This window comes from Lampris incognitus, chromosome 7 (assembly GCF_029633865.1).
Source record: "Lampris incognitus isolate fLamInc1 chromosome 7, fLamInc1.hap2, whole genome shotgun sequence".
Classification (NCBI taxonomy): domain Eukaryota; kingdom Metazoa; phylum Chordata; class Actinopteri; order Lampriformes; family Lampridae; genus Lampris; species Lampris incognitus.
In genome coordinates, this window is record NC_079217.1 from 21,436,498 (window position 1) to 21,451,330 (window position 14,833).

Sequence of the window (14,833 nt, forward strand, 5' to 3'; positions counted from 1 at the left end):
TGGTTTCGTGTTGTGATTAGACTCCCCCTTTTGCTTATATAACACAGCACCACTAACCCAAATGGGATGGTGGAGGAGGAGGATGATTGCAGTTTTACAAAAAAGGTTGGATTTTGTCAATTTGTTTAACATGGGGGTGGCATCCCCTTACATCCCCCCTCGGAGTGCACTGTAGGCAATAAAAGCGATATGTTGTTAAAGAGATTGGGCCTCATTCATCAATCCTTCGTACATATGTGGGCTATGTACGAGTTTGTTCTCACACACCCACGGAATTTTTTAGCCCTGAACTTTGTCTCAGAGGCCAGCGTAGAACCTGGCTGACTCCTGGATTTAGACACCAGTTGGCCAGCACTGATGTCCTTGCAAGCCAGGGTGATTGCTCGGTGCAAGAGGTAGACAACAGATGTTAGGGGGAAGGAATTTCAAATAACCATAAAGCTTTGCTGCTGACTGTCAAACAATCTTGAGAGCTAAATTCCATGAGTGTGTAAGAACAAATTTGTACGTACGAACGACGGATGATTGAGGCCCAATGAGAAATGAGAAGTCAGATGGTTAGAGTTGTGTAGGTAATTCACTCATCAACGCTGGCACACAAGTGATTGACTGCTGATTCTGGGGCTGCCTAGCAAAGGCAAATGCCTCTCACTGCCAAAAATGCATCAAAATTGATTGGGATGGGGGCTGTCGTAGGGGGGGAAAAGGCAGTACAGCATATCTCGCATTAAAACAGGTCCATTGTGATTGCACCATAAGGCAACTTTTGCAATATTTTTTTTTGTTTGACTTGATGTGCATCTCACATCTCCTCTGTCCCCTCCCTCCTTACACTCGCTGATGGTGCCCGCACCGCAGGTCTCGGTCAGGCCGTAGCCCTGTCCTACAGGGCAGCAGAAACAGACGTTCATGAAGCGTTGGGTGGCAGCAGAGAGGGGCGCCCCACCCGATAGCAGTACCCGTGTCCGACCGCCCAGCAGGGAGCGCACCTTTCTGAAGACCAGCCTGAAGGGAGAGACAGAGACAGGAGAGAGAGAGAGAGAGAGAGAGAGAGAGAGAGAGAGAGAGAGAGAGAGAGAGAGAGAGAGAGAGAGAGAGAGAGAGAGAGAGAGAGAGAGAGAGAGAGAGAGAGACAGAGGATTAATAGAGGGTTGCAGAATGGGGTGGATGGTGGGAGTCAAACAGAGGCAGAAATGGAGAGGAGTGGCTGGATTAAAGTGGAAGAATAAAAAAGAGCCATCGAGAACGAGATGGAGGGGGAGAACGATTAAGCAGGTTGACCGAGAAGGAAAGAGAGATGTCCAGGAGGGGAGAAATTAAGAGACGAGGATTAAGAGAAGAGGTTGAGGGTTGGCAGAAGATAAGCGTCAGGAGAGAATGTGTTCGGAGGGAGGGTAGTAGGGGGGGACATGCAGTAGGGAAAAGAAGAGACAAATGTTGACACTAATAGTTTACAAGAAAAGGAATATTTCTGTTTCGACAGTCAGGAGTGCATCTGATTAACCAGAATGTCTGTATGGAGATGAATGGGCTGCTTAAATGTGCTAGAAGAGTACATATAAATCATAAATCTGCTGGTCAAACAAACATATGTGTGCACACATATGTTTGTGTCTCATAATATACACAGCTGTCTAGAATTGAATGACCTGAATGCAATCAGTTTAATGTGTGCGTCGTGTGTGTGTGTGGGTGGGTGTGGGTGTTCTGGGTTATATACTTGTGCTTATATGCTTGTGCTACTTACTTGTCACAAAGTGGTGTGCTGTATCCTTTGGTGAGCTGCTCCAGTTTGTAGTTGTAAGCCAGAATAAACAATGTTCGCTGGACAAAGTTCATCTCCTCCACTTTAGTCATCACATTCTTATAGATACGGTCCATGATCTCCTGGATGAGGAAGGGAGACAAGAAGGGATTATTATTATTATTATTATTATTATTATTAGGGTGTCCGGGTAGCGTAACGGTGTATTCCGTTGCCTCCCAACATGGGGATTGCCGGTTCGAATCCCTGTGTTACCTCCGGCTTGGTCGGGCATCCCTACAGACACAATTGGCCATGTCTGCAGGTGAGAAGCCGGATGTGGCTATGTGTCCTGATCGCTGCACTGAAGCCTCCTCTGGTCGGTTGGGGCACCTGTTTGGGGGGGGGGGGACTGGGGGGGGAATAGCGTGATCCTCCCATGTGCTATGTCCCCCTGGTTAAACTCCTCGCTGTCAGGTGAAAAGAAGCGGCTGGTGACTGACTCCACATGTATCAGAGGAGGCATGTGGTAGTCTGCAGCCCTCCCCGGATCAGCAAAGGGGGTGGAGCAGCAACCGGGACGGCTCGGAAGAATGGGGTAATTGGCCAAATACAATTGGGGGGGGTCAAAAAAAAAGAAAGATAGACAGCCAGACAGACATTGGACCATCTTTGTGAGGCAACATTACGTCTGTGTTTGTAGGAGCACTCTCAATTAGACCTCCGTGATTTCATAACTGCCATGGGCCAGTTCACTGAAGCAGTGTAAACAGGCCCTGAAACTGAACATCATGTGCAAGTACTGGTTATAAAACTTTCAGTGACAGATGCTGCACAAGGTATCGTCACTGAACTTCAGGTAAATAGAGGCTTCACAGTGTAATGCAAATGTAAATTTATAAAGAGAGAACAATATAAAAGCTATATTTAAAAGAAAAAAATGCTATATTAAGATAGATAAACTGAGAGCGAGAGAGAGAGAAGGAGAGAGAGAGAGAGAGAGAGAGAGAGAGAGAGAGAGAGAGAGAGAGAGAGAGAGAGAGAGAGAGAAGCTGTAAGTTAGATATAAAGAGATGATAAAAAAGCGGGGCAGATGGGGGGGGTAAAATGGAAGATGGAAAATTCTGGTCTGTCTCTGTTCATATGAAGTCTGGTCAGCCACGGCACACCGGCATCGACGGTGCACAGCTCGTGCAATGAACGCTCCTAATAAGGGGCTCTGGACTTGGTCCAGGTAGAGCTTACACTTTACTGTGGAGAGTCCTGTTCTGTACTACTATGTACCCAGATAAGACTAGAACAATGACTGCACTGTCTCTACCACAAACACCACAGCTACATGACCAACCCCTGCTCAGGTGGACAACAGCAACCGAGGGGTTTTATTTGATGTTAAAAGTATTCAATACCATGTTTGCACATCATGATTAACTAATAAAACCATATAGGGTCACTGAAGGGAGCCAGCGCTCACCCAGTAGTTTTTGATCATTGCAGTTTGATCATAACCAATGTGACTTGGACAGGCCGTGAAACAGAACAACATCCTCTAAATATAACACCTTGTGAGATCTGCAGGAATGAGCTCAGCTTGAAGGTCAGTTGCATAACGCCCATATGACCCAGCACGTTAATGCACAAAGAAGAGTAAACAATACGCCGGGGCTGTGTCTGAGAGTGCAGCAGATAAGAAGAAGGCTATTTCCTCAAGACGCGGCTGGACAAATAAAGTCAAACATCACGAATATGTTTTGGCTCCGTCTGTCTTTGCAGGAAACAGCGTGCAGCAGTAATAGTTTGGGATCCCGTGGCATCTGGTGACTTGACTTTGTGTCTGTTTCCCATTGACAGGGCAGCTATGGGGAGAACAGTTTGGAACCCACTAATCACAGAAATACTTCATAATCCAATGCCGCAAAGTGTCTTATAAAGCTTGTGTTATGTTTAAATGGAGGTTAAGGCACAAACAACTAACAATGAAAAACAGCTGGCCTTTGTGTTTGCATACATGAGATTGTGTGTGTGTGTATGTGTGTGTGTGTAGATAAAGCAGTGAGAGGGAGGAAGTCGACATGGGATTCAGACAGCAGCATGCTGTCCTGTCATAGCAAATAACTTTTGTGTGCGAGTGTGTGTGTTGTGTGTGCTTTTGTGCGTGTGTGTGCGGGGGGCGGCTGCGTGTGTATGTCATGGGGACAACCACATGGGGCTTTCTCACGTTCTGTTTACAGCTGTGAATGATTCCAGACACTGGGGCCCTCTGCCCTTTGCACTATGACCCCTGGGGAGGGCCGGGGGGGGGGGTATGGGGACTAAGCCTTTATGGTGAGTCAGAGAGAGGTATTCATAAAGAAAAGACTCAAGAGTCGGCTCACATTAGAATGCCATTAATCAATACAAAATACAATACAATAATCCCATTTTCACCAGCATTATCAAATTTCTTTTTTTCCCCTGGTGAACTAGAGCTCCATAAGCTGTTAAAAACACGTTAGACACACTGTGCACCTCCATGAATACCTGCCCTTCATCTTTTACTCTCTGTTTCACATCAAGAAGCTTATCATCATTGTAAATCACATTTCGGTGCCCTTACGCATATGAAATGGGTAGCGATTGTACAGAAAACGGCTTGTGTTCTATTATAACAGGTGTCTGAAATTCAGATTTGACCAGAAATGTAAAGTGCTTTGAGTGGCTGTTGCAGCTAGAAAAGCACTATAAAATGCAACTCGATTGATTGATTGACCAGCATACAGCTTCGTCATCTGCGAAAGCTGCTGCGAATCAGATGGGAAGGCAAGGTGCCTGACGTGGAAGCATTGAGACGTGCTGGTACTGTCAGTGTTGAAGCTCTAATAACAGCCTCCCACTTGAGATGGGCCGGCCACGTGAGAAGAATGCCATACAACCGCCTACCAAAAGAGGTTTTCTACGGGGAGCTGTGCCAGGGAAAAAGGAAGCAGGGAGGCCAAAAGCTACACTTCCAAGATGTGCTCAAGCGCCACATGAAGATCTGCAGCATAGATGACTCCAGCTGGGAGACAGTGGCACCTGACAGACAGAGATGGCGCTCCACAGCAAGGCAATCGAGAACAGATGTTGAACAAAAGAGACAAGAAGCCTATGATAAGGCCCACCATGCAAGACATAACAGACCAACTCAAACAACATTTGTCTGTGACAAATGCGGATGATATTGTCGCTCTAATGCGGGCCTGATGGCCCACAGGCGTGCTTGCCGAGCTTAAACTGTATTACAGTCATCATCGTTTGAATGGACTCCCGAAGGATCCTTCTGTTGGAGGGGATGCATTCCTCATATTTTCTCATTCTCATTTCCCTTGACTGAAAGTGTTTCCTACAACGAATCAACGTGACTCTGAATATACATAACATTTTTACATTACATCTTTAATGTAATCTTTAAATGGCGGCACAGTGGCCCAGTGGTTAGCACTGTTGCCTCACAGCAAGAAGGTCCTGGGTTCGAACCCCAGGCCATCCCAGGTCCTTTCTGTGTGGAGTTTGCATGTTCTCCCCATGTCTGTGTGGGTTTCCTCCGGATGCTCCGGTTTCCTCCCACCGTCATGTTAGGGTTAATACTCCTGTCTGTGCCCCTGACCAAGGCAATGGAAGGAAGAACTGGAGTTGGTCCCCGGGTGCTGCAGCTGCCCACTGCTACTATACAATAGGATGGATTAAATGCAGAGAACAAATTCGTTGTAAGAGTACAATGTCAAATAAAGTGGCTTTCATTTTAATTTCATTTAATTCCTTCTTTCTTTGGATGGAACATTTTGAATGACAGAATACAGCCACGCTGAGTTTTTGAACAATGCCTATCCTGGCGTCATCAGCGCTGAACTGAATTAATCAATTCCATAGGCTGCACCTACTAACATCTGGGTCATGAAACTCTGGTGACAGAGACCAAAGTAGACCTGTGACAGGAGCCAGAGGAGGTGATTCACATCACATCCAAGACAGGGACAGATGCCACTATGCTGGACATTGTCAATGCTGCACTTGCTGGGCTGTGTACAAAGACAGTGTAAAAATCTGAAGGACTGCCAGACACGTCCAGCCTACAGCAACGAGAGCAGTGTGACTCAATTTAAGATAAATGGAAAAGTTTTGGAAACGGCAGAGGATGCGCTGCTTTGTGTCTGGAGTCATTCCTTGGAGTACGTACCGGGACAGCCGCCATCAGAGTGGGCTGCAGGACGCTGGTGTCACCCTTACTTCCTCTCTTAATCTTGGTCGACTGGAGAGGAGAAACAGGAACGTGTCACAACAACACCCTCACAGCAATCTTAAACTTCAACATTTAGAGGATCGTTGTTCAGCATTACAGAGAGGTACAGAAAGAGGAATGAAGTGACATTTTTTTGGGAAACAAACTGAATTATCGACTCACTTAAACAATTTCTATGTGGTGTAAAGTATCTAGCATGCTATGGTTTATTTTCCGAAGCTTTAGAGATATTGCAAAACTAAGTGATAAAGCATTACTTATCATCACTGTTTTGTTTTTTTGGAATTTCCCCCCCTTTTTCTCGCCAATTGTAATTGGCCAATTACTCTACTCTTCTGAGCCTTCCCGGTTGCTGCTCCACCCCCTCTGCCAATCTGGGGAGGGCTGCAGACTACCACATGCCTCCTCTGATACATGTGGAGTCGCCAGCCGCTTCTATTCACCTGACAGTGAGGAGTTTCACCAGGGGGATGTAGCACATGGGAGGATCACGCTGTTCCCCCAAGTTCCCCTTCCCCCCTGAACAGGCGCCCTGACCAACCAGAGGAGGCGCTAGTGCAGCGACCAGGACACATACCCACATCCGGCTTCCCACCCGCAGAGACGGCCAATTGTGTCTGTAGGGACGCCTGACCAAGCCGGAGGTAACACGGGGATTCGAACCACCGATCCCCGTGTTGGTAGGCAACAAAATAGAATGCTATGCTACCCAGACGCCCATCACCACTGTGTTTTAAATAAACGCTGAACACACACCGAGTTACAACTTTACCAATCTTCCCCCTCACACACACACACACAGGGAATTGATCCGAGCATATTTGGATGACAGCTGGAGTATTTTCCTTGGATTTTGGATGCAATATAAATACATAATATACATGAAGATGGTGAAGTGATGCAGAGTACGGTCCTTTATTTGAATTAGTGTGGTCCCGTACCTGGTCAGCCAGGGTCTGAGGGGAGGAGTAGCCGATTCGACAGCCGTGGGAGATACAGACGAGCTCAGCACTCAACTCCAGTACATGGGCCAGAGGGAGGTAGCCGACGTAGGTGTCATCCTCACTGCAAAAAACAAAGGCTCTCTTTGAGACGACCCCTGAACCTAGTCCAATATCACTTCAGCCAAGCATCATTTTTCATTCATAGAATTGAGCTAGAGCGATGCAGCATGTGAAGGCGGAGTATGGCGTATCATCACATGTAACAGGAACCATAATTTTCATATGGTCATGAATCATATTCTCGTAACCTTGCACAAAGCAAGATTTTTTTTTTTTTTGCACGGGGATAAAATTGGATTTACTGGAGATTTGTTTGCCTTAACAGAAGCACATCTGGTCTATCTAACGTATTTAAGATTGGCCATTGTCCAAAATCTGGGGATCATATTTCAGGGTTTACACAATCGGACAAGAAAATACACAAGGCAAAGCCATCTTTTTTCATTAAGAGCCTGATTGAGATCGTAACGGACCTCAAACCCTCTAACCTTCCTCCCTCTCCCATCCTCACGTTTTCATCCATTCTCCACTCCCCCACCCTTCTGCATTTCCTCTTGAAACTTTTCTTTCCCCCCCTGAGAGCCGAGTGGGTTTCAGAGGATCTAAAGTAAACAATTCTGTCCGATGATGGTACAAGCTATCCGACTGGCCAACGAGACCCATATCTCCGCACGTGCTCAGTTGACACGGAAGGCCCCGACCAGGAAACAAGCCCAATAGATCATTTGGAGCCGTTCCATATATACAAGGTTATCTGGCAAACTGTAAATCAACATCAATGATATTGTACATTACCGGCAATAGCAGTGATTAAACAAAGGGGCGATCTGGGAGTAGGAAACGTTTGACGGAGCGTAGGGCGGAATTTATTTTCTCTAGGGTGCTGATATTATGATATCTTAACATTTAATCTCGACTTCAGAAATACTGAGTTGGCTTTCTCATGATTGAGTGTATTATCTTAAGTTAGTTGAAAATATAAATCTACGAAAACAGTGTATAGCATTTCTAGTGCTATATAAATGTAATGATTATATTATTATTTCTAAGGGCTTTAAAAGGGTTAGCTACCTTTCATTTCTTGGAAAATGGTTTTACAGCCAACAAGTTGCAGTATCATGGATGCATGGATATTTTTCTTTATACTTTTTTATACTTTACCACTTGCATTTTTACTTCCACTTTTTGCCATCTAGATCATCATTATGTGTATTTTTCATTTGTGTGTGTCATTGAAGTGACTGGAAAGGAAATGCTTGAAGCAACTGGAATTATTTTGTTTATGCTAAACTTGGTGTTATTCTAACGTTTGAACCTGCATATGAATATGTCATAACATCATAAGTGCACAGGTATTACATCCATCCATTCACTATCCAAACTGTTTATCCTTACTCAGGGTTGCAGGGATGCTGGAGCCTATCCCAGCAGTCATTGGGCGGCAGGCGGGGAGACACCTTGGACAGGCTGCCGTCCATCACAGGGTCCACACACACACACACACACACACACACACTCACACCTAGGGACAATTTAGTATGGCCGATTCACCTGACCTACATGTCTTTGGACAGTGGGAGGAAACCGGAGCACCCAGAGGAAACCCACACAGACACGGGGAGAACATGCAAACTCCACACAGAGGACGACCCAAGATGACCCCAAAGGTTGGACTACCCTGAGGCTCGAACCCAGGACCTTGTTGCTGTGAGGCGACTGCGCTAACCACTGCGCCATCGTGCCGTCCACATTTTTTACACACACGTATACATGCAGGTATTATATACACGTGAAAATATCAACCTGATCACAGGAATCTGAAACACACTTGCCATTCAATAGTGCTTAAAAAGAGCGATCCCTTCAGCTTCACTGATATTCATGCAGAAGGCAAATAAACGTATGAGATGCGAGCACAAGAGGAGTTGTGGATGTTACTTTGATGAGAATGCTGCCAGAGCGCCATTTATCTTTTGTTACGTGTACCCCCCCCTCCCCTCCCTCGCTCTCTCATCCCACTATGCTCTCATACTCTTCTTCTCAGTAATGCAGGTGCAGCGATTATCAGATGATACAGTCAAGTTCTGTCAGTGCTGAAAATCTCCCTTCACTTACATGGTTGAATCTATCACAGTGTAAGAAAACTTTCCAGTGTTGATAGTCATACATGGGGTAATAAACTGGAATAATCCCATTGCAGAGTGTTGTGCCTACCCCAGATTGGAAATCCGTTCAGCCATTCCCGTAATCCCGGCGATGATGTTGCTATGGGAGATGATGACGCCCTTGGGAACGCCTGTGGAGCCGCTGGTGTACATGATGACAGCTATGTCTGAGGCCAGGGGCTGCTTACGGCCATGAGCCACTACATCGGTCAGTATGACACACACACACACACACACACACACACACACACACACACACAGAAACATACATCAGTTTGCTTGCAGCATGGGTTTGTGTTTTTGTATGCACCATTCGTGCAATAACTGAACACAAACACACAACACACCGGTAATACACACAGATTCATTCATGCTTCTTCACGTGTTACCCCAAAACACAGGACCTGGCAAAAATAAACACAGCGTCTTCCAGGAGAGGGAGTGCAAATGGAAAATGCAAGTGAGTGCACAAAGGCCCAGGAAATAGTTGCGCTGAGGATTCAAACAGAGGCTTTACGAGCTGAAACGGTTAACTCAGGGATGGAAAAATGAGTCAGTGGTGATGTTAAAACAAGCAGTCCACCATTCAGTAAACCGCTTGGGCCTCCTGGCACAATCAGTGGAGAGTATGTGTCTGAGAGCTGACCAGGAAAGGCAAAAACATAATCTCTCCTCTGTCACCGCACTTCCCTTTTCACTGCCTTTCCCTCAACCTCTTTCTAGTTACATATGCTCTATCTGTGTGTTGTCTCTCTTTTTTTCTCTCCCTTTTATCCACTTTTGCCTACTTTATTCATTTTATATCCTCTTACTTTCCGTTATTGTCTACCCAATCTCTTTCCTCCGTCTGCACTTTGCTTAAATTTTTGCTGTTTATTCTGTCACTCTTTCTCTTTAATCTCTCTCTCTCCAACAGGCCTCGTCTACATTTGGCTGGCACCGGTTATTGTGTAAATTCGGTCCTGGCTGTCATCTTAATCCAAATGTGAGTGTCTGTGTGTATCCTTTGGACATCCCAGCCACCTTTTAAATCTTCTTTCATATTGCCTTGCAGCTCCTAAAGCACCATAACATGTCATGCAACTGGGAGAGGTGTTGATACTGGGAGTTGTGTTGATATTGGCAGATGTGTTGATACTGGGAGATGTGTTGATACTGGGAGGTGTGGAAGTGAATCACGTAAGGTTGCAGTGCCAATTCTCAGTCCGGGCACGTGAGCTTTAAGTGTACAAATGGTGGTAATGTTTAGCACTGAGGCTAGCCCTGGATCAGACATTACGTGCAAAAAAATCTGTCTTAATGTACTTGCCAGACGGATAGAGTTGGCCACATAGGAAAATACCATGCATGCCAGAAAGTTTGCACTGAGATGGGGAAGTGTTTTTAAAATCAAGTGGGTATCCTTTTCTGTGAACAATAACCAACCTCTCTGTTTAAACTGTCTCCATTCATTAAACCACTAAATTCATCATGCAATGTTAGTTAAAACAAATGGTAAAATTTATTTGCAGTTGCTATCTAACTTACGTCTAATACCAATAAACTTCCATCATCTGCCATTTGTCATTAACGCCACTTGTAATCCGCGAGAGAACAGGCTGACAGATTTGACGAATTCAAAGTGGGCATAGAAGAATTCTTTTTATTTATTTTTGGATTTTTTTCTCCCTTTTTCACCCCAATTGTATCTGGTCAATTACCCCACTGTTCCGAGCCGTCCCGGTCGCTATTCCACCCCCTCTGCTGATCCGGGGAGGGCTGCAGACTACCACATGCCTCCTCTGATGCATGTGAAGTCGCCAGCCGCCTCTTTTCATCTGACAGTGAGGAGTTTCGCCAGGAAGACGTAGTGCGTGGGAGGATGACGCTATCCCCCCCCCCCAGTTCCCCCTCCCCCAGTTCCCCCTCCCCGACCAACCAGAGGAGGCGCTAGTGCAGCCACCAGGACACATACCCACATCTGGCTTCCCACCCGCAGATATAGCCAATTCTGTCAGTAGGGACGCTGACAAAGCCGGAGGTAACACCGGGATTCGAACCAGCGATCCCCGTGTTGGTAGGCAGTGGAATAGACTGCTACGCTACCCAGATGCCCGGCATAGAAGAATTCTAGATATAGTGTGTGTTCGAACACGTGACCAAATGTCACCAAAAATGTATTGTCGGCGATGTTGGAGGATACGAACACTGTGGGCGAATTACACTTTAGCAGCAAAATCGTCGTTGTCGTAATCAGACATGCCTTCATTTTGTTTAATTTACAAATGGGGTACTAACAGTGATAAATGTAAACACATCGTTTTGTCGTGTTGCAAAAATAATTGGGCACCAAGGAGTACTACTCCAGAGTAGAAAAGGTCTCCGATTGATTTTACATTTCTTGATTTTGACAGAAACGATTCTTAATAAGGTGAAATGACTGAAAGACAGACGGGCTTCACCTTGCACTGATCCAGAGAGCTGTAAAACTCTTCCAGTTCAGCTTTACTCGGCTCTTTAATTTCTGTTGCCTTCTTGGAGCTCTTCTCTGTGGTTGCAGCTTCATTGACTGACGTTCATTGTCTTTAATGAGCGCTCCATATCTTCCTTCAGTTTTTTTGCAGATTTAAAACAAATGGCATTTACCTCTGCATAATCAACGTGCTTGACATATGAAGGCAAAAGCCATGTACATTTCACTTGAGTGCATGATAGTTTGTCATTAAGTCCCTTCTACATAAAACAAGACACTTGCCATGTGCGAGTGACATTCGCCCAGGTACAGTGGGCAGAAAGAGCTACACCATCTTCAGCTGTTATGATCCACAGCTGGACAAGTGGCTCATTCAACCGTTGAGAATGCCTAATTCGCAACCAAAACATATGTCTTGTTTATAATACAACCAACCACCTATTAATAAATCCAGAAACCATGTGATTTTAGGCTTGAAGGCTTCGAAATGCTTTGATTTTTTGTGTGTAAAAGCTTGTGTCCAAAACAAGATATGAAAGAATGTCACAAGAGTCAGTTAGTGGTAGACATTCTGGACTGAACTTCTGAGCAAGAATGAGCAGTGGATCTATTCCAATCTTTTTTTATCTTCTCTTGGTAGCGACTTTTCCCATCTCCTTCGAGTTTATCTGCATATGCCGATAGCATTAGTTTCGTGTTTACGTCGTCACTCGCCATTTTCAATTACGTAAGTCCTCCAACATGGCCGCGGCCTCGTATTGAAAACATGTGTGATGTCACACGAACATGCACCATAGAAAAATGTGGACCATAGTTGAAAGTCTGTTAAGTGCCTAGAGGACGGCATTACGACCCCTGACCTTTGATCCCCCCCAACTGGAATTGAATCAAAATTAAATCTCACTACAGGCCCATATGCTCTCCCTCTTCTGTGTCTCTCCCCATGAAATCTACTGTTTCAACAAATAAATAACATCCAAATCATTTCAAAGGAAACAAAAACAGTTGGTGGTTTGCAGCATACTCTTCATGTGGGGGAAAAAAAATATTCAAGTTTTGACTTGTGTTTCCTCGGCCCAGCCTGGTCTAAGACGCAAACAGCTCTTAGACGTCTGCACACAGCAGGCCGAGAAGAAGAAAACAGGTGCCAAACAGAGAAAGAAGACAAGGGAGAGGAGAGGGGAGGAGGGGGACGTGACAATCGCGAGAGGAGGGCCTTTTCGTCTTACGTTAATAATGTGCTTGGATAAAGGCCATCGGGGAATGTCTGTGTGTGTGCATGTGTCCGTGTGTGTGTCACAAGAAGAGTTGATGTCATGTGAAGTTAACAGCGCTGCGTGTAAACATGACCCTCCCCAATCCCAGCGGTCCATCCTCTGTTCCACAACCTCGCTCCCCATTTTATCTACCCATAATGGTACCCTCGCCTCGGTTTATGGGTCAGCCAGTTCAAGGGGCCACCAACAGCTGAAAAAAACAAAAACAAAGACGACCAGGAGAGAGGGAGAATCTCTCCTCGTCCACCGACCGAACGACCGCTCCTCCTCCCAATCGACCTTAATCTGAGACAGATGTACGAACTTCCACATTCACATGACCCAATGAGCTGATCCGCCGCCCACTCAACCACCCATTTATTGAAGGAGTGGGAGAGTCTGTTAGCGGCAGCGGCAGCGAAGATTTAAAAGTATCCTAGTTTAAACGGAGGAGATACAGGGAGGGAAAAGGATGGATTAAAAAATAATAACTAACTGCTAATGGTCGTTTTATTTTAACGAAAAGCACTTAGCCATCATTCGAAAACCACTGTCACAAAACCCCTTCAATAAACAGACAGACATTGCATGCATGTACAATTTATTACCGTTCTCGGGCCGTGCGCCTAGCTCTCGAACGTCGGCCATGTTGTGAACGCTGATGCCTCGTGGGTAGCCAGTCCACGTGGTGGGCGTGTCATCCACTACAATGATATGCCGGAGTCTAGGAACCTCCATTAGGATGGGCTGACACAAGCACGCGAAAAACAAACACGCACGCACCCACGCACGCACGCACACACACACACGACATGAGCACAAGCGTACACGGCACTCACGTGTGTGATGCTCATGCTGCTCACAATCACATTAGCTTACTCACTATTTGGACAAAGCAGAGGAAAAGTTATGCATATGTCGCCTTGATAAAAGTTATCAAATGCCAGAAGACCATTTGTCTCTGTGGATTTGAAAACTACAAAAAAAGCACTCCTGGATCCATCACGTGTACCTTTCATCTTCTCTCCATTGTGCCTCTAAGCTCACGTGCTGCTCTCCTCCTCATCGTTTAGACATTCGTTATCTTGTTTTTGCCCATTACTATCCTGCAACACCCTCCCTCCCAGTAACTCTTTCTCTTCAAATAAGGCTTGGAGAAAAAAAGAAAAACGGAGAAACATAGTGTGTTCATTTGTTGCAGCATCACATATTGCAGCATTATGTATTGACAATAAAGGATGATCTGTGAGAGAGCAGTGCACTCTGGCCACGCAGTGGACTTTGGACATTAAAGCTTTCGTCACACAGCGACATCTTGTTCTCGGGAAACATTTGAATAGACTTCAGTACACCGTGTCTCTCACCGCATTAACTCTTACTGCCCCAATTACAAATCTTTATTGCTTTTAAAACCACTCTGTATCACCAGTCCCTGTGCACTTGTGCATTCGTGTGTGTGTGTGTGTGTGTGTGTGTGTGTGTGTGTGTATGCATGAGTGCGTGCGTATGTGTTCTCACCTTGAGTCTGGTTTCCAGGAGCTCGCTGCTGGTGATGATGTGTGTGACCTCAGTCTCATTCAGCCCGTGGGCAATCGCTGGACCCCCCAGAGTGGCGTATAGGGTCACCACTGCCACACACAAGAGTGCACACACACACACACACACACACACACACACACACACACACACACACACACAAACAGCACAAAACAAACAAAAATCAGAAATATTGTATTTCCATATTCAGATTTCCACAAATACTTTAATCAAACATAAAGCCGATATAAGGCTTACATTTTGATCACATTTTTCAAATGGTTAATACACTGGCTTTCATTCCCTTAACATGACAAATATTTTGATTGGAGATTTCTGAAAAATGTCAAGTTTTCAATTAATTCATATATATATATATATATATATATCTTAATTACAATTGAAATTCAATCATTTT

The 14,833-nt window shown here is 45.3% G+C and overlaps 1 protein-coding gene across 1 annotated transcript in view; it reads right to left on the reverse strand.

Annotated features, from left to right (window-relative positions):
- acsl3a (acyl-CoA synthetase long chain family member 3a) overlaps window positions 1-14,833 on the reverse strand; it is a 42,839-nt gene that overhangs the window by 13,606 nt on the left and 14,400 nt on the right. Inside the window, exons 4-10 of the mRNA XM_056283291.1 lie at window positions 14,398-14,507; window positions 13,488-13,626; window positions 9,221-9,371; window positions 6,944-7,067; window positions 5,940-6,011; window positions 1,748-1,887; window positions 833-1,005 (exon numbers count right to left, since the gene is read on the reverse strand). Of these exons, the coding sequence (XP_056139266.1) occupies window positions 833-1,005; window positions 1,748-1,887; window positions 5,940-6,011; window positions 6,944-7,067; window positions 9,221-9,371; window positions 13,488-13,626; window positions 14,398-14,507 (909 nt within the window). The remainder of the gene's footprint in view (window positions 1-832; window positions 1,006-1,747; window positions 1,888-5,939; window positions 6,012-6,943; window positions 7,068-9,220; window positions 9,372-13,487; window positions 13,627-14,397; window positions 14,508-14,833) is intronic.